Source organism: Chiloscyllium plagiosum, unplaced genomic scaffold (assembly GCF_037043375.1).
Source record: "Chiloscyllium plagiosum isolate Xiang-an unplaced genomic scaffold, Cpla_swu_hap1 HiC_scaffold_6, whole genome shotgun sequence".
Classification (NCBI taxonomy): Eukaryota; Metazoa; Chordata; class Chondrichthyes; order Orectolobiformes; family Hemiscylliidae; genus Chiloscyllium; species Chiloscyllium plagiosum.
In genome coordinates, this window is record NW_028270144.1 from 63,329,384 (window position 1) to 63,347,563 (window position 18,180).

Here is an 18,180-nt window from a genome sequence, read left to right on the forward strand (position 1 = left end):
CCAGAGATGTTCTCTGAAACGATCCGCAAGTAGGCATCCTGTCTCCCCGACGTAGAGGAGACCACATAGAGTGCAACGGATAGAATAGTTGACATTGGTGGACGTACAGGTAAATTTCTGTCGGATGTGGAAGATCCTTCTGCCGGATTTGGGGTCTTGGATGGAGGTGAGGGGAGTGATGTGGGCGCAGGTTTTGCATTTCCTGTGGTGGCAAGGCAAGGTGCCAGGAGTGGGATGTGGGCTGCCGGGGGAGGAGGGTGGGGAGCCCGCGTGGATCTGACTAGGGAGTTGTGGATGGAATCGTCTCTGGAACGCTGATGGGGTGGGGACGGAAAAATGTATTTGGTGGTGGGGTCCATTTGTAGATGGTAGAAGTGGCAGAGGATGATGTGATGTGTACAGAGGTTGATGGGGTGGAAAGTGAGGGCAAGGGGGGGGGGGCACTGTCCTTGTTCCATTGGGAGAGGTGAGGTTCAAGGGCAAAGGTGCAGGAAGTGGAGGAGATGAGCTGGAGGACATCGTCAATCGCGTGGGAAGGAAAATTGCAATCTTGGAAAAATGAGGCCATCTGGGATTTTCTGAGGTGGAATTGGTCTTCCTGGGAACAGATGCAGCAGAGGCGGAGGATTTGGGAATAAGGAATTTCGTTTTTACGGGAGGTGGCAAGGGAGGAGCTGTAGTCTAGGTAGCTGTGGGAGTAGGTGGGCTTGTATTAGATGTCCATGGTTAGTGTGCCACTGGAGATGGAGGTGGAGAGGTCCAGGAAGGGGAGGGAGGTGTCCGAGATGGTCCAGATGAATTGGAGGTCGGGGTGAAAGGTGTTAGTGAAGTTGATGAACTGTTCAATCTCTGCGTGGGAGCACGAGTAGTGCTGACATAGTCATCGATGTGGAGGAACAGGTGGGGGATGGTGCCGGTGTAACTGTAGAAGATGGACAGTTTCACATACCCGACAAAGAGGCAGGCATAACTGGGTCCCATGCGGGTGCCCTTTGGTTTGAAGGAAGTGGGAGAATTGGAAGGAAAAGTTGTTAAGGGTGAGGACCAGTTCAGCCAGGCAGATGAGGGTGTCAGTGGAAGGGTATTGGTTGGGACGGCATGAGAGGAAGAAATTGAGGGCTTTGGAGTCCTTTGTCGTGGCAGATAGATGTGTACAGGGACTGCATGTCCATAGTGAAGATAAGGTGTTGGGGGCTAGGGAAATGAAAATCTTGGAGGAGGTGAAGGGTTTGGGTGGTGTCCCGAATGTAGGTGGGAAGTTTCTGGACTAAGGGGGACAGGACAGTGTCAAGGTATGCAGAGATGAGTTCAGTGGGACAGGAGCAGGCTGAGACAATGGGTTGACTAGGAAAGTCAGGTTTGTGAAGCTTCGGTAGGAGGTAGAATTGAGCTGGCTGGGCTCACAGCTAGTGAGGTTGGAAGCTGTGGATGGGAGGTCCCCAGAGGTGATGAGGTTGTGGGTAGTCTGGGAGATGATTGGTTTGGTGGTAGGTGAGGTCGTGGTTGAGGGGGCACTAGGAGAAGGTTGAGTTTGCGCTTGGCTTCAGTGGTGTAGAGGTTGGTGTGCCAAACTACCACTACACCCCCCTTGTATGCGGGTTTGATGGTGAGATTGAGGTTGGTGTTGGAGCGGAAGGAGTGGAGGGTTGCATGTTGTGAGGGTGGGAGGTTGGAGTGGGTGAGGGGTGGACAGATTCAGGAGGTCAATGTCATGGCGGCAGTTAGAAATGAAGCAGTCAAGGGCTGGTAACAGGCCAGCGCCGACACTACTCCCCTCGCCTCCATCCAATGCCCCAAAGGATCCTTCCACATCCAACAGAAACTTACCTGTCATCAACAAGCTGGCAGGCTGAGGAGCAGAGATGACCTGTTGGTTGGAGGCAGGAAAGACTAATGTTTCAGCAGCCATGAGATGTTTGTGAAATTGGGGAGAAATAAGGAAAGCAATAGTGCTCATGGTAGGGTCAGCTAATTGAATTTTGGGGGATTTCAGAGTAAGTTGTTGGGCAAGGAGGGTAAAACAGCTGGCCCACAGGCAGTGCTATAATGGTATTCACCTTGTGGAAACCAAGATAACGTTAAATGTAAGTAAGTTTGTTTAAAATGGAACCGCACCATCACATTTAAAATCTACCCACTACCTGAGTGAATTCATGGGCCTCCCCTTGCCTGGCCTGCCTTTAGTAGAAGTAGGTGGGTTAGAGTTAATACCTCTATATTGATTTCTCAACACACCTGACATACCTTTTAAGAATTAAATAACCACCCTGCTCTCCCCCATGTTTCAAACTGAATTCTTAAAAATAGTTTAGAAGCCATAAGTGAGAGCCTATTGAATTTTATTTCTTTACTTTTGTATTTCTCACGCTATGTGTAAATTTAACAGCTTGGGAAAAGAAAATCTTCTGTGTGTGTGTGTGTATATATCGTCTTTCAATGTGGCACTGCTCTCTTTAACCTTCAGTAGCCTGTGTTGACAAAATCAATCGAAAACTGAAGCAATTATTGATGCCTCTGGCCATAAATTCCCTGCTGTTGTGACTAATTTCTGTTCAAAGTTCTGGTAACTTTCTCGAGCTAAAGCAGATTGTTAATAATTTTGCTAAGCTAGTCAACCCCAAGCTTCCTTGCTATTCCTTCTCAGCACCAAGACGTTGTATGCTGTTACCTGACATATTCTGACTATTCCTTTGATTCCACTCCATCCTGATTTGTTGACTCCACATTGAGTATCTGAATATTCTGTAACATGCTGTCTCTATCCTTGGTTAAATTGCAAATTGACCATTTTTTTTGTAGTGTTTTGGAATGTGATTTTGCTTTGTAGTTGTTGAATGCAGTTGAAAGTTTTTCTCATCTTTAGTGGTTGAATGCACTCTTGAAAGGTGAGCCAGGCATAGACATAGTCACAGAATCATACAGCATGGAAATAGACCCTTTGGTCTGACTAAGTTTCCCAAACTGAACTAGTCACACTTGCCTGCATTTGGCCCATATCCCTGTAAAGCTTTCCTATTCATGTACCTATCCAAATGTCTTTTAAATGTTGTAGCTGTACCTGCATCTACCACTTCAACTGGCATTATGATGAAAAGAGTTCAAAAATATGTATCTTTTAAAATCTTTATATTTGTACTATTTCATTTCCATTTTGATCCAATCAAAGTCTATCATTATACTTCCAGAAAATTTAAAAGTAAAGACAATTGGTGCTTTTAATTTCCTAGTGTATTGTCGTCCATGGGAATGCTTGAATGTGTTACTGCTTGCTGTTTGTTGATATCATTTCTGTTCAAGGCCTTGAGATCCTCTTGACTAAGAGCCAAATTTAAACTGTTCAGAAACAGTTCAGAGATTGTTCTGTCTTTGTGAGCTTTGTGTGAGGTCCATCATCTCTGACAGCAAAATCCAACCCACAAAAACCAAACATGGATATTATGGGTGGAAGTAAAAACTGGTGAAGGATTTTAATAGTTGCAGTCTGTAGGGTACGCTAAGGTGATCCTTTTCACTTGTCAGAACGCTGCTTCTTGATATCTTTTTCCAAGTACTTTCACTTCCTTGCGTGGACACAGGGTGGCTGGGTCATGCTTATAAAATTTCTGACTTATTTGGTGAAAAACCACAGTTTACACCAACCGATAAAGGAAAATAAACTAGCTTTCTTCAGGTTTGAGGTGTGTTTTACTGCACAAAAATGGACTACTCCTTCCCTTTCAGAGAGAGCATTAGGCTTTTCCCAAGCATTCAGACACACCGGCTACCTGAGAGACAACCACATGGTTGTTGGCAGGCAGAAGGTGTTCATGAGCAATAACTGGTCACTATTCTTTAAACAATCAGCGAATTCTTGTTGGCCAAATCTCTTTTTGTACGCAAGCTCCTGGCTCTAGCTTGTCTGTAACTAGACATCCCACCAATTATTTGAGAAACAACTGTGTAAACAGCACATATGACATCAGGTAACTTGATTTTAAAAAGTCAGCAATCTTTAAACCATCTTGGATTAAAATATCCTGATAACTTTTTTCTTCCCTGATTGTAGCAGAGTCTGCAGCTGAATGACTCTGAGCCAAAGCTCCTTGAGCCACAAACACTTAATACAGATATGTTTGCCCTGGATACACAGTTGTTATCCATGAGCTCCCATGTACCACAAACATGACAGATTAAAGCGATCTGCAAAAGAAGCTATGGTGAAGTGAGGAGTAAAAACTTCACTCCGTAGATAGGCCCGTGGAATTCACTATCTGTAAATGTGGCAGAGGCAGGTCCAATTGAAGCCCTTTAAATGGATAAATATAATATTCAAGGGTGGAGTGGGGGGAGAAAGCAGGAGATGGGTCCTTGATAATTAAGCTAATTTAACACGCTGCTACAGGCATGATGAGTTGAATGGTCTCCTGTGCTGTAACATCTCTGATTTTTTGATAGCTTTCCTATTTCAGTCCCTGATCAAAAATACCGAAAAATAAAAAGATGACGTCTTGCAACAATCAAGGTTAGATGTTGCAAAGATAACAAAAAGGCAAGACTAAAGGTTCTGTATTTGAACGCATATAGAATCCATAACAAAATAAATAGTATACATGTGGATGCTGGAATGCATGGATTCGAGCCTGAATATCGCAGAGTCTCTGATATTCAAAAAGAATAGGTAGCCAGGTAAAAGTGAAGCAATATTACCATAAATGAAAGTTGGCATTTGTGCAATAGTGAGAGTTGATCTTGGTTTAGAAATCAGAATGTGGAATTTGTTCGGGTGCAGTGAGGAATAGCAGGGGAACCACGAGTGAAAACTGGGCCCCTAACAGGAAAAAAAAATGTAGGATGAAGAATGGAAGAAGAAAAATTAAATGTGTTTGTGATGAGCAATAATTATCATGACTTGGATCTGCGTATAAAATAGAAAAATCAAATTGGCAGCAGTAACCTGGAGGAGGATTTCATAGAATTATTATCAAGATAGTGCTGCTTTATATTACTCCTGGTTTTAGGTAATTTGACAGCATTAATGAGTGATCTCAGAGTAATGGTACCTTCAGGTAGCATCAAACAAGTATGATTGAATTTTACATGGCATTTGAAAATGAGTATACTAGGTCAAAGACAAGTATTTTAAATTTGAAGAAGAGCAACTGTCGACATGAAAGCTGAGCTCACTGAACGAGCTGGACTAAGCTAGGGAATAGATCAGTACACATGTAGTGATAGACATATAAGGGAATATTTTGGAATACTGAGAATCTGTACGTTCCCTACTATTCTAAAATAATTTTCAAGGACCCACTGTCCATGTATGCTGGAAGAGTTTGGAAATGCATCAAATTCTCAAAGGTAAGTGGCAGGTCAGATGACTGGTTAGAATATAAACTTTTTTTCTCTCTAAGAATATGAACATGCCTGAGAATGACTAAAGGGTAAATTAGGGCAAAGGCATTAGAATATGAGGGAAAGATAGAAATATAAAAGCAGAGCATGGATTTCAACAGGTTTTTTAAAAGGAGAAAGTGAATCACTGAGTCTTGACCCTCTGGAGAGTAAGAATGGGTAGACATGTCACTCAGTCTCGATAGTCTTCATATGAGGGTCTTAAAAAATGTAGTTAATCGGGTGAAAGATGTGTTGGTGTTAATTTTCTAAAACTCACTAGGTTCTTGCAGTCAGACAGTAAAGTAGCAAATATTATCCCTCTAGTCAAATGTTGACATCGGTCATGGGGAAAGTGGTAGAACTGATCATTTAAAGGGGCTATATCTCAGAAATTAGACTGAAGGGAATAGGGCAGAGTAAGCATGGTTTCATGAAAGAGAACTCCTGTTAACCAAGTTATTTGGAGTTCTTTGAAGGAGTAGCATGGCAAAAACAAAGAGTTGCATCTATTTTCATCAACGATACAACATGGATGTACAAAAATGGAAAATCTTTGCGGGATGTGTTACAGATGTCACAAAACCTGCATATAATTGTTGATTCAAACCTCACTCCGGGACTTCAGGACATGAACTAGACTGATCCTTCAGTCTAGTTCAAGGAAATGCTGCATTGTTGGAGCTGCTCTCCTTTGATTACTCAGAAGAATGCACAAAATCCAGTCATAATTTGGGGGTGCTGGGAAAAGCAGAGAATTCTCCGAAGACGTGGTTAGTGTATAAGTAGTTTCATGTATTTGTGGAATATATCGTGTGCACAGCTTGATTGCTGTGTTTACCTTTCTAACAGCTGTATCTACAATTGAAGAGTAATTTGGCTGAGACATTATGGGATATGCCTATGAAACGAATACTATGAGGTGTTTTATTTTCTTTACAACTCAATTGTTTTTATACTGTTCAGATTGCTAATTAACTTGTTAACTATCTGTTTGATGTCCCAAGACCAAAGTGACAATCATAGCAACATTTAAGAATGTTTTTAAAATAATTGTAAGAACATTGTAAAATGATAGTTTAATCAATATGAATATGTCCAAATGGTTTTGATTTCAGTCCTGAGTTTGTCTCTGAAATTATAGCCCAGAGCCAATATAATTGATCAGGTGATTACATGTACCTGTACAAGGAATAAAGCTATCTTTTTCAAAAAGCATCTGCCATTATCTATTGAAATACCTTAAATAATATAGGTATTTTACTTTTGTATTTTTTCTGCCAATATACTGGTTGATAAAACAGGGCAAACTGGTTCTTTTGTTTTTGTCAGACTTTAAAATAGTTTTAACTTTGATATTTTGTTTAGATAATTCGAACGGGAATTTGTAATGCCCCTCAGATTAAAGGAAACCTATTCTAATAAAATGAGTTTACATAGTAAACAGCGCTGGAAAAGCGCAGCAGGTCAGGCAGCATCCAAGGAGCAGGCGAATCGACGTTTCAGGCATGAGCCCTTCTTCAGGAAACAGGTTACATAGTAAACAGTCAACTATCTATCCTTTTGAGGGTCATGGTACTCCAATATGCCTGCCTGATTGAAAATATTTACTCCTGATTAATTCAGGATGACTGCTTAAAACATTTTGGAAAAATCCTCCCTAATGTGCTTTTATACGTTTTCTCATAAGCCATATTTGATCAAAATGTTTATAAGTCCCTAAGATTATTTATTGCTAGTGTAAGATAAGTCATAGATATCTTCACTAACTCACTGCTCAGCTCGCTATATTCATTAATACCACATTCCCATTCATTCATCCATAACCCTTTACTAACCTGTTGCTTACTATAATGCATTTTCATTCATTCATAAAACTGTGGTTTTGTACTGCATTGTATTGCAAGATAGACGAAATTTAAAAACATTCCTTCCAAACCCGTTACTGCTTCTTCACACCTTCAACCCCTATCAGACCTATTTACATCAAAAGATCCTCTGAATAAGTATCAAAGACTACTAACCTGTTCAGAAACCATACCCTCACCACCATAGCATCTCCATGACCCACTTGAAACTGTGGAAAGATCATATTAATCAGCCCTTACCAACAATGTGTCAGGACCTGAATAGATTGCAGAACATCAAACAGTTTCCCCAACTAGTGTATACTTATTTAATACATAATAAACAGGGCTGCTAAACTTACTATCAAAACAGCATTTCCATGAAATTGCATGAATGAATGAGTGAAACTCACACCGACAAATAGTAAACAAATCTCATGACTTGACTGCAGTAATCTGTTTAATATCCTTTATTCTTTTGTTAAGTACATGTATAATTTCTAAAAAGGTCTGGTACATTTACTAACTTAAGGGATAAAAGGACTAATTCCTCTTAATTATGCAAGCAGAACGGACAAACACACTTAATCCTGTCAGGAGTAGCAGCCAGCATAGAATCGTAGAGATTTACAGCACGGAAACAGACACTTCAGTCCAACTCGTCCATGCCGACCAAATATCCAAACCCAGTCTCGCCCCACCTGCCAGCACCCGGCCCATATCCCTCCAAACGCTTCCTATTCATATATCCATTCAGATGCCTTTTAATGTTGTAATTGTACTAGCCTTCACCACTTCACCTGGCAGCTCATTTTATACATGTGCCACCCTCTGCATGAAAAAGTTGCTCCATAGGTTTCTTTTATATCTTTCCCCGCTCACCCTAAACCTATGCCCTTTAGTTCTGGACTCCCCCCACCCCAGGGAAAAGACTTGGTCTATTTATCCTATCCATGCCCCTCATGATTTTATAAACCTCTAAAAGGTCACCCCTCAGCCTCCGACGCTCCAGGGAAAACAGCCCTAGCCTATTCAATCTCTCTCTCAATAGCTCAAATCCTCCAACCCTGGCAACATTCTTGCAAATCTTTCCTGAACCCTTTCAAGTTTCACCACATCTTTCCGATAGGAAGGAGACCAGAATTGCATGCAATATTCCAACAGTGGCCTAACCAATGTCCTGTACAGCCGCAACATGTCCTCCCAACTCCTGTACTCAATATTCTGACCAATAAAAGAAAGCATACCAAACGCCGCCTTCACTATCCTATCTACCTGCGACTCCACTTTCAAGGAGCTATGAACCTGCACTCCAAGGTTTCTTTGTTCAGCAACACTCCCTAGGACCTTAGCATTAAGCGTATAAGTCCTGCTAAGATTTGGTTTCCCAAAATGCATCACCTCGTATTTATCTGAATTAAACTCCACCTGCCACTTCTCAGCCCATTGGCCCATCTGGTCCAGATCCTGTTGTAATCTGAGGTAATCTTCACTGTCCACTACACCTCCAATTTTGGTGTCATCGGCAAACTTACTAACTATACCTCTTAAACCCACATCCAAATCATTTATATAAGTGATGAAAAGTAGTAGACCCAGCACCGATCCTTGTGGCACTCCACTGGTCACAGGCCTCCAATCTGAAAAGCAACCCTGCACCACCACCCTCTGTCTTCTACCTTTGAGCCAGTTCTGTATCCAAATGGCAGATTTTCCCTAAATTCCTAAATCTCCTGTTTATAAACTTTTATGTACTATAGATAAAGCTATGTAACACCATAATGGTAGAATTTTAAAGTACTTAAAAACGTTGTACAAAGAGGCTACTGTAAGAAGTGTACTTCAGGATTTCATTGTCACCTTGAACTGTGCTACTGCGGTTGCTAATATAAGAGGCTATTTTCGCCGTCACCGCTTTCGGTTGTTATTTGAACATGATCCCACACCAGTTAATCAGATTCTTGGAGAAATTTGTTATGAAAATCTATTTTTCCAAGCTTACCAGAAAGTAGGAACCTTAAGAATGATTTGGTCTATCAGCTGCAGTACCACCATTGTTAAATACTGTTCAACAGCCAGTGCCGTTTCCCCCATGAATGTAGCTTGTGTTGTTTTTGTGATCATTTCTGTTCACAGGTGTTTGGTTGAGATAATTATGTGTTTTCAAACACATTTTAGGCATGTGGGTTGTGGTTGTGGATGTCATGTTTCTTGCCCATCTGTGGTGAAGGAGTTGATGTTCATGTTACATTGAGCACCAAAGAATTTGATGATTTTACAGTCTTTGGGTGGAGACAGTTGTGTCCTGAAGAAATATCTGAAAGCAGCAAATGTATTCTGTACAGCTCGCAATGGTCCTTGGGAATTGTACATGTTAATAGATAGTTTGTACTAAGAAGCTATCTTTATACAACACAAGCATCCTCTTGGTTTCACCTCACCCTGTGATCTGAGCAACTGATAATTAGATAAGCCCTAAGCTCAGCAGAGCGGAGGAGGATTGGTGGCAGTAAGCTACCCAAACCAGGTTAACAGCTTGCAGCAGTCCTATCAGATAATGTGGCAAGATCTTGACTGATTTCCGAGGATAAGTAAGAAGTATTCACATTGGTACAGATCTGGAGTCACGTGTACAGGCCAGACCAAGTGAGGATTCCCTTTATTTAAATAAAAAGTTAGCGAATGAGTTAAATTTTTGTCACTTAGTAAAAGCTGTCCTGGTCGCCAAGACTTAATCTTTCAGTTCCAGATTTTATTAATTGAGTAATCATTTTTGAACCCATGTTCCAGAGCATTAGTCTGGGCCTCTGGATTACCAGTCCAGTGGCATTACTACTAAGCAGTCTGGTTTTAACAATATTTACTGTTAATCTATTTTCATCGGCCAATAATGCTTTGGATGCATTCCATCTATAAAATTGGTGTTTTGAAGGGTGGTATGGTGGCTCGGTAGTTAGCAGTACTGCCTCCAAATGCCAAGGACCCTGGTTTGATTCCAACCTTGAATGACTGTGTGGAGTTTACGCCTTCTCCCCACATTTGAAGGGATTTTCTCCAGGTGCTACGGTTTCCTCCCACAGTCCAAAGCTGTGCAGGTTAGATGGATTGGCCATTCTAAATTTCCTTGTAGTGTGTAGGGATGTAAAACCATGGTAAAATTTACTAGAGTGGGGTGCTCTTCGGAGGATTGATGCAAACTTGATGGGCCAATTGGCCTCTTTCTGCTCTGTAGAGATTCTAGACTTGTTTTAACCTGGATGTAGGTTTGCTCACTGAGCTGGAAGGTTAATTTCCAGACATCTTTAGTGGGCCTTCGGGTGAAACACTGTTGAAGATTCCTGCTTTTTCTTTGTGTTTGGGTTTCTTTGGGTTGGTGATGTCATTACCTGTGGTGTTATCATTTCTTCTTTTTCTCAGGGGGTGATAGATGGGGTCTACCTTGATGTGTTTGTTGATAGAGTTCCAGTTGGAATGCCATGCTTCTAGGAATTCCTGTCCCGATTGAAGTGGTGTCCTTCCTTATCTGTATGTAAGGATACTAGTGAGAGAGGGTCATGTTGTTTTATGGCTAGTTGATATTCATGTATCCTGGTGGCTAGTTTTCTGTCTGTTTATCCAATGTAGTGTTTGTTACAGTTCTTGCACAGTATTTTGTAAATGACATTAGTTTTGCTTGTTGGTCTTTCAAGTTCATTAGCTGCTGTTTTAGTGTGTTGGTGGATTTGTGGGCTACCATGATGTCAAGGGGTCTGAGTAATCTGGCAGTGATTTCCGAGATATCTTTGATGTAGGGGAAAGTGGCTAGGGTTTCTGGGCGTGTTTTGTCTGCTTGTTTGGGTTTGTTGCTGAGAAATCGGCAGACTGTGTTCATTGGGTACCCATTCTTTTTGAATACACGGTATAGGTGATTTTCCTCTGCTCTGCATAATTCCTGTGTGTTGCAGTGTGTGTTGGCTTGTTGAAATAATGTTCTGATGTAGCTTCATTTTATCCCTGCTACAACCTTAATGCCTCTGTGCTATACAAAGGTTTAGTTTTTCCATTCAATGGGGAGGACCATTTTGGACATATTATGGCAAATCTCTCTTGTATATTCTAGTGATACACTCAAGAACATTGGAGGCGATCTGAATTTTCTTTTGGGAATAGGCTGAATGAATTGATGAAAATTATTGTGCAAAAATGTCTGAAACTGATATAATAATTGTGGAATGAGCCATCAGTTAATGGCCCAAAATGGTCAGCATTAGAACGGAGGGTGGAAAACAGGAATGATTTCAAGTAGAAAAAGTGATGATACTTTAAGGAAAAAGTGTTTGTATTGGAATCCGTAGATAAAGATGTGCCCCAAGGAGGTATAAGCGACAACCATTACTAGCACCTGCTATCTGAGAAAATGAGTGGTGGTTATTATCTTAGAGAATCCAAATACCATTGTTTTTAGTCAATTTACTCATGATTAAACATTTTAACAAATGATTAAATTAGCAGCTGAGTCAAACTACATACTCCCAATTTTCAAGAGGCCAAAATTCCATTTTGTGACACCAACAGGGGGAAAAAGAACTGCAATAATGTGATCATACATGTGTCTGGAGATCTTGCTAGTTTAGTGCAAGTGCTGATGATGGACATTCATTCTGTACAAATTCATACTTGAACAACATTAGCAAAATTTGACAGCTAGTCACTGGAATTCCTTTCCAAATAGTATATTCATATCTCCAGTGGTCAGTTAGACACTTGCACCTGGGCAACATTCAAAGAATATCAATGTGTTGGAATACCAAGTGAAATTGGGGGATTAGGAAATAACAACATGGTAATGTATGTGTGCTTATTTAATTACACAGTTTTGTTATTTCACTACTCCGGTTTCATTTTTAAAACTAGCTTCAGTTTCTCCTGAATGATCACCCAGATAAGTTGGGCTTGACAGCAGAATGTATCTGGGCATTGGTGCAAGAATTAATTCTGTATATTTTACTTTTCTCAGATTTGACTTGATGCATGTCAAATTATAAAATATTTTGAATGTATTGCAGCTAATGAATGAAGGTTTACAAAAAAAAAATCCTAACCAATGCAGCAGTATGAGAATTCATTTTTGTCAGACTCCCAATACATTTGGAATAATACTCTGAAAGATTCAGCGGGAGATTGGGTTGCACTGAGTATCTAGCTATCAAAATTCCTTTTGGTTTAATTATATGTTAGCTTAATTGCAACTTGACTCTATGCTGAAGCAACTGTTAGTAATACTGTAATGAGGGCACTTCAGGATGCTATTTGTGATTTTTTTTTGAAAAAGAGTTCTTTTAACATAAGAATGTAGGAGATGTTGGTTAAGTGCTGAGGTTCTTAATTTGTTATTGCTGAATGGCTGATCAACAATTGACATCTTTATATCATGCAATATTTACAAATAGTTTAACATACACAGGTTATGAAGATTTGCAGTTATGACTGTGTAGTTTTGATGTTGAACTCTGGTAGCAATGACAATGTTCTGCTTATTTTAATTTAAAGCTGCTACTGTGAGAGTTGCACTGAAATTTGTGAATGTTATTTCCAAGGTAGTTGGATTTGGCTAGCACATCAAATTATGCACGTGATAAGTTGAAGCCAATGCATGTTTGCTCTTTTTTCAGTCAAAGTTGGTAGTCACTTTTTTCTTGTACCTGTGATACTTGTTTTTCTTTACACTGTGCTGTCGCTATGTGTGAGGAAGGGAAAAAGAAGAAGAACTGTTGCCTCCCTAACCTTTCCCCTTTTGTTTTGGACAGAGGAATTTCTCTTAAGTTTAACATTGAAACATAATAAGTTGCAGCATAATTCTTTACCAAAGGAGGACTGAATTTGATGCAAATGTGTTGATCCAAATGTGTACGGTTTAAGAATTTCCATTGCTGGTCATGCATGGTGAAACAAGAACAAGGGACTGTGAATGGAGCAACTTCCAGTATTTATGCTCTTGTTTCTGTGTCTGAACAAACTGTCTTAAAGGATATAACATGTTTATGGGAACAGTTTGAAATTTCCAGGAATATTGAGTATATGTATACTTTGTAACTAGAGCCTAGTCTGTAGAGCTTATTACGCTGATGTCATTGATAATGTAATTTTTAGACTTGGGATTGAAATTTGCTAGTACTGGCAAACAGTTTCACAAATTTAGCAAGAATAAGGCTCCAGAGTTGAAGTGTTCAAATATTGAATGTATGTCCGTTGACTACAATGGTTTTTCTGTCTTGTGACCTGATTTTTTTTGCTTTTCCTTGTTTTATTGCTTTCTTCACTGTTGCTGCTTATAGATCCTTTCTCCTCCTCTGATGCTGGTGATGAAGTCATTCCAAGTTTAAATCCTTTTCTTACGAAAGCTGATGAAGTTCTAAATACCACTGTCGCCTTCTCAGATGGTGTGACCTTTACTTCTAGGACGCATAGCCATGAAATGTTTGGTAAAGACCTACCTATTTAGTTATATTCTCTACCAGGACCAATTAAAATTTACTGTTAGAACTTATTTAGTACTTCAAGAATTTGAATCTATGAAGACATGCGATTTCTTGATTCTCCAGATCATTTCAATCCTTTTACTGAGCCAAGTTCTACTGTTGCCACAAAATATGAATACACTCCTCGGATTGACCGTTTTGTCTCAGGTATTCCGATGGAAAGATTTTCCAGTACAATATCTATGTTTTCTGCTTTAAGAAAACATAGCACAATACTTTGAAAAGTAATAAAAAGAATGTTTTTTCTTTTAGAATGAAGTAGTTGAGCTAGTCTTGTCCTTCTGATTGAGTAATCCAACTTATACAGACATTATTCAGTAATGTTCTGTACATATTAATTTATATCAGAGGTTAAAAAAAAATTTCAAGTAGGTCAATTCTTAAGAATTTGTTCAGTTTATTGACATTATTTGGATCATTCATTATTTGCAGATTTTTCATTACATTTATTCACTAGTATACTGTTTGTGTGTCTTTACAGGAGGTGATATACAATTTTTCCTTAACTCAATAAAAAGTGATCTGTCAAAACTTCATTATTTTAGATTCACTTTATTTCTTCTGGAAAACTCTTGTAATTTACATACACATAGTATGCATTTCCAAGAACAAGCTACAATGATAGCACCCAGCATTATCTTTTTCAATAAATGATATGCCGTTTGACAATGGAAATATGCTGTACATGCCACTTTCCATACAAATTTGACTCATTGATATTGGATGATTGCTGGAAGAGTTGCTTTCAGAGAGGCAATATAATTAGTCAGATTCCTGGCTTGAGCCATTCTAATTAGCACCCAGGGAAGTTGCATAAAATATTATTGATTTTCACAATTTTGGAAAACCCCTGCCTCCTGCTGTAGTTACGAGAGAGCAAGGAACTCCTCCAACTTCAGTTTGACATGTACCTCTTGCACCTAGAAGCAAGATTGGTCTTCCCACTGTGCATGTAAGTCATTCGGAATAAGTTCTGTTTAGATCTTTATCTAGGATTAGGGAAACATCAATTTGCAAGGTAACTTATTCCCTATTCCTAACTTAACCCTATTCCTAAGTGAACAACAGGCCAGGTTAACCAAAGTAAGCACATATGATTCTAACTAAAAGAATTGCTAATAAGCAGAATTGTATTGTCTTGTCTTCCAAAATTTCTGAATTCCAAATAGTAAGAAAATAGTTCCTTATATTTCAGAAGTTGTACTATACTGTGAGGAATAGCTTAATGTAGAAATAATTTGCTTCTGAGTGGTAAATAAAGAGTGGTTACTTTAAAAATATTATATATTTTAAGTGTCACTGTGGCACTCTTAAATACTTGGGTTTTTTTCTAGTTGTTTGTTTATCCCTGACACAAGAAATATTCATTACCCAAGTTCATTGTAACCCAGAGACTATTACTACTCAGTTTACTCTTGAAATTTAGCTGAAATTTTCATATTCTGTATGACTATACATGTTTTTAGAAAAACACCCCGGAAGTTTTATTTTATGCTGTCTGGATTAATTGTCACTTTTTCATGCTTCCCCTTGAAAATTGAATTTGTTAAACTAAACGATTGTATGGTTTAAGACTTTTATAGAAGTTATTTCAGGGAATTGGAATAAATTTCACCATGCAGGTTGAAGGTGTGTATTGTCAAATGTTACATTCCCTTTCAAAACTATCATCAATCTCTGAAAAATCCTTTTTCATATTGTCCTTCAACCTATCTGCAATCTCTCTGTCCCAGTGAAACTCCTCCATCATACTGTCTGTACACCTACCTATCCCAGTATTCCTCGGCTAAATCTCTGCACTTGAGTTTCTCCCCTTTTCTTCAGAGCAAAGCTCACCTAATCTCTTTCTTCAAACTCCATTCAGACAGTATGGATAGCAAATCTGCACCCTGCAGTTCTCAACTGGCCACCATCCCCTTTGAAGGGGTAGACATTTCTTAGTGTCGCCCTTACACAGTACAGCCCCAGCTTCCAATTTTCATAGGTATTTCAGCATCTCAAGGACTCATGGTTCTTGGCTCCTTGTGTGGTTTTGAGCCGGAGTCTGAATTCCGGGATCTTGTGAAGCGTAAATTCTAAAGGTATCAACAATGGCTTTTCCGTCTCTCTCCATTCCAACTCTAAGCTAACTCATAACCCCCACTGATTTCCCATAGCACCTCATACCCTCCATGTCAACTCATACCCACAGTAACGTTGCCTATTAGATTCCATGCCTGCTTAAAGATGTTGATTAACCAAAGTCCGTAGTCTTCTCCAGCTGTCAAAACATCCTGCACTGAGATCTTTGAGTTCACAGAATTGTTACAGCACCAAAGGAAACTTCTGAGGAAGATATATCAGAGCAATAGGAGACGTTCAGCCGAGTAAAAGTGAGACTGCAGACCCAACATCTTCATGTAAATGTGAAGCATGAGACCAACGATTGCAGAGAACCCTGAATGTGAAGGGATGCACAAGTTTGGATAAGAAAAAAATGGAAGCTTATGGTAGATACTCACAGCTCAAAAAGCTGATGTTCTAGGGAACTATAGAAAATGTCGGAGCTTACTTAACAAAGAAATTAGGTGCACAGAGAAAACATGACAAAATAATAGTGGGTAATGTCCAGAATTAACCAAAGTCCGTAGTCTTGGGCGGCACGGTGGCACAGTGGTTAGCACTGCTGCCTCACAACGCCAGAGACCCGGGTTCAATTCCCGACTCAGGCGACTGACTGTGTGGAGTTTGCACGTTCTCCCTGTGTCTGCGTGGGTTTCCTCCAGGTGCTCTGGTTTCCTCCCACAATCCAAAAATGTGCGGGTCAGGTGAATTGGCCATGCTAAATTGCCCGTAGTGTTAGGTTAAAGGGGTAAATGTAGGGATATGGGTGGGTTGCGCTTCGGCGGGGCGGTGTGGACTTGTTGGGCCGGAGGGCCTGTTTCCATACTGTAAGTAATCTAATCAGTAATCTAATTAATCCAATGGCATTTTAGAAGTATTTTAGAGATCAGAAAATAGTAAGAGTCTATTAGGGACCAAAGTAGCAATCTGTTTTTGAGCCTGAATATACAGCTGATTTTAAATGACTACTTGTATCTCTATTCCAAATAGAGAAGGACAGTGGAGGTTTAAAAATCTGGGAAATAGTAGTCTGATAAATCTGAACAAATTAGCTTTGAGAAGGTAATATCAGTTTTAACAGGCTTAAAAGTGGTTAAATCTCAGGCCCAGTTGAGATGCATCCTGAACTTGTGGGAGGAGAGTGTAGGAGCTCTGATGTTAATTTTCAAATCTTCTGTGGCCACAGAGGGTACCAGGATGCTGGAGGACAGCTAATGTGTGCCGTTATTTAAGAGGATTAAAAAGCCATTTGTCAGGCTTGCCTTCATTGGCTAGGTCTTTGAGTATAGGAGTTGGGAAGTCATGCTGAGATTGTGCAGGACATTGGTTAGGCCTCTTCTGGAATACGGTGTCCAGTTCTGGTTATCTAGTTCTAGGAAGGATATTATTAAGCTGGAGAGGGATCAGAAGAGATTTAGGAGGATGATGCCAGGCTTGGAAGGTTTGAGTTGTAAGGAAAGGCTGGATAGACTGGGATTTTTCTCATTGGAGCGTAGGAAGTTGAGAGGTGACCTTATAGAGCTTATAAAATAATGAGGGGTATAGATAAGGTTAATGGTAGTTGTCTTTGCCGAGGATGGGGAATTTCAAGACTAGGGAACACATTTTTAAGGTGAGAGGATAGTGAGTTAAAGACATGAGGGGTGATTTTTTTTTTTAGACAGGGTGGTTAGTGTGTGGAATGAGCTTCCTGAGGGAAGTGGTGGATATGGGTACAATTACAGCATTTAAAATACATTTGGATAAATTAATGAATAAGAAACGTTTGGAGGCATATGGACTAGGAGCAAGCAGGTGGAATCATCTTCAGCATGGACTGGGTGGACCGAAGGGTCTGTTTCTGTGTTGTATGACTCTATAATTCTAAGGATTGTAGGGATAAACCAGGAAATTACAGACCAGAAAATCTAACATCTGTGGTAGGAAACCTATGAAAGAAATTCTGAAGGACAGAATTAATTGCCAGAGTCCTGATGAAGGGCTTTTGCCCGAAACGTCGATTTTCCTACTCTTCGGATGCTGCCTGACCTGCTGTGCTTTTCCAGCACCACTGTAATCTAGACTCTGATCTCCAGCATCTGCAGTCTTCACTTTTGCCTAGAATTAATGCCACTTGAGCAATAAGGATTAATCAGGGTTGGCCAGTATAACTTTGTCAGGGGAGATCATGTCTAACATTTCATTTGAATTTAACTGGTTGGGTGTGTAGTTGATGTTGTATATGTCGACTTCAGTAAGGCTTTTGGCAAGGTCTCATTTGGCAGGCTGGTTGAGACATTAAGAGCCCATTGGATTCAGGACAGTTTAGTGAATTGAATCCAAAATTGGCTTAGTGGCAGGTA

The 18,180-nt window shown here is 40.0% G+C and overlaps 1 protein-coding gene across 22 annotated transcripts in view; it reads left to right on the top strand.

Annotated features, from left to right (window-relative positions):
* The window catches only part of LOC122550608 (phosphatidylinositol-binding clathrin assembly protein), a 161,692-nt gene that overhangs the window by 93,397 nt on the left and 50,115 nt on the right, over positions 1-18,180 (top strand). For 11 of the 22 annotated variants that reach the window (XM_043691581.2, XM_043691589.2, XM_043691586.2 and 8 more), the window contains exons 13-14: positions 13,532-13,678; positions 13,799-13,882. The exons of 7 other annotated variants lie outside the window; for them this stretch is intronic. In XM_043691581.2, coding sequence (XP_043547516.1) covers positions 13,532-13,678; positions 13,799-13,882 — 231 coding nt within the window. The remainder of the gene's footprint in view (positions 1-13,531; positions 13,679-13,798; positions 13,883-18,180) is intronic. 4 more of the 22 variants (XM_043691592.2, XM_087988045.1, XM_043691594.2 and 1 more) reach the window with 1 other exon arrangement.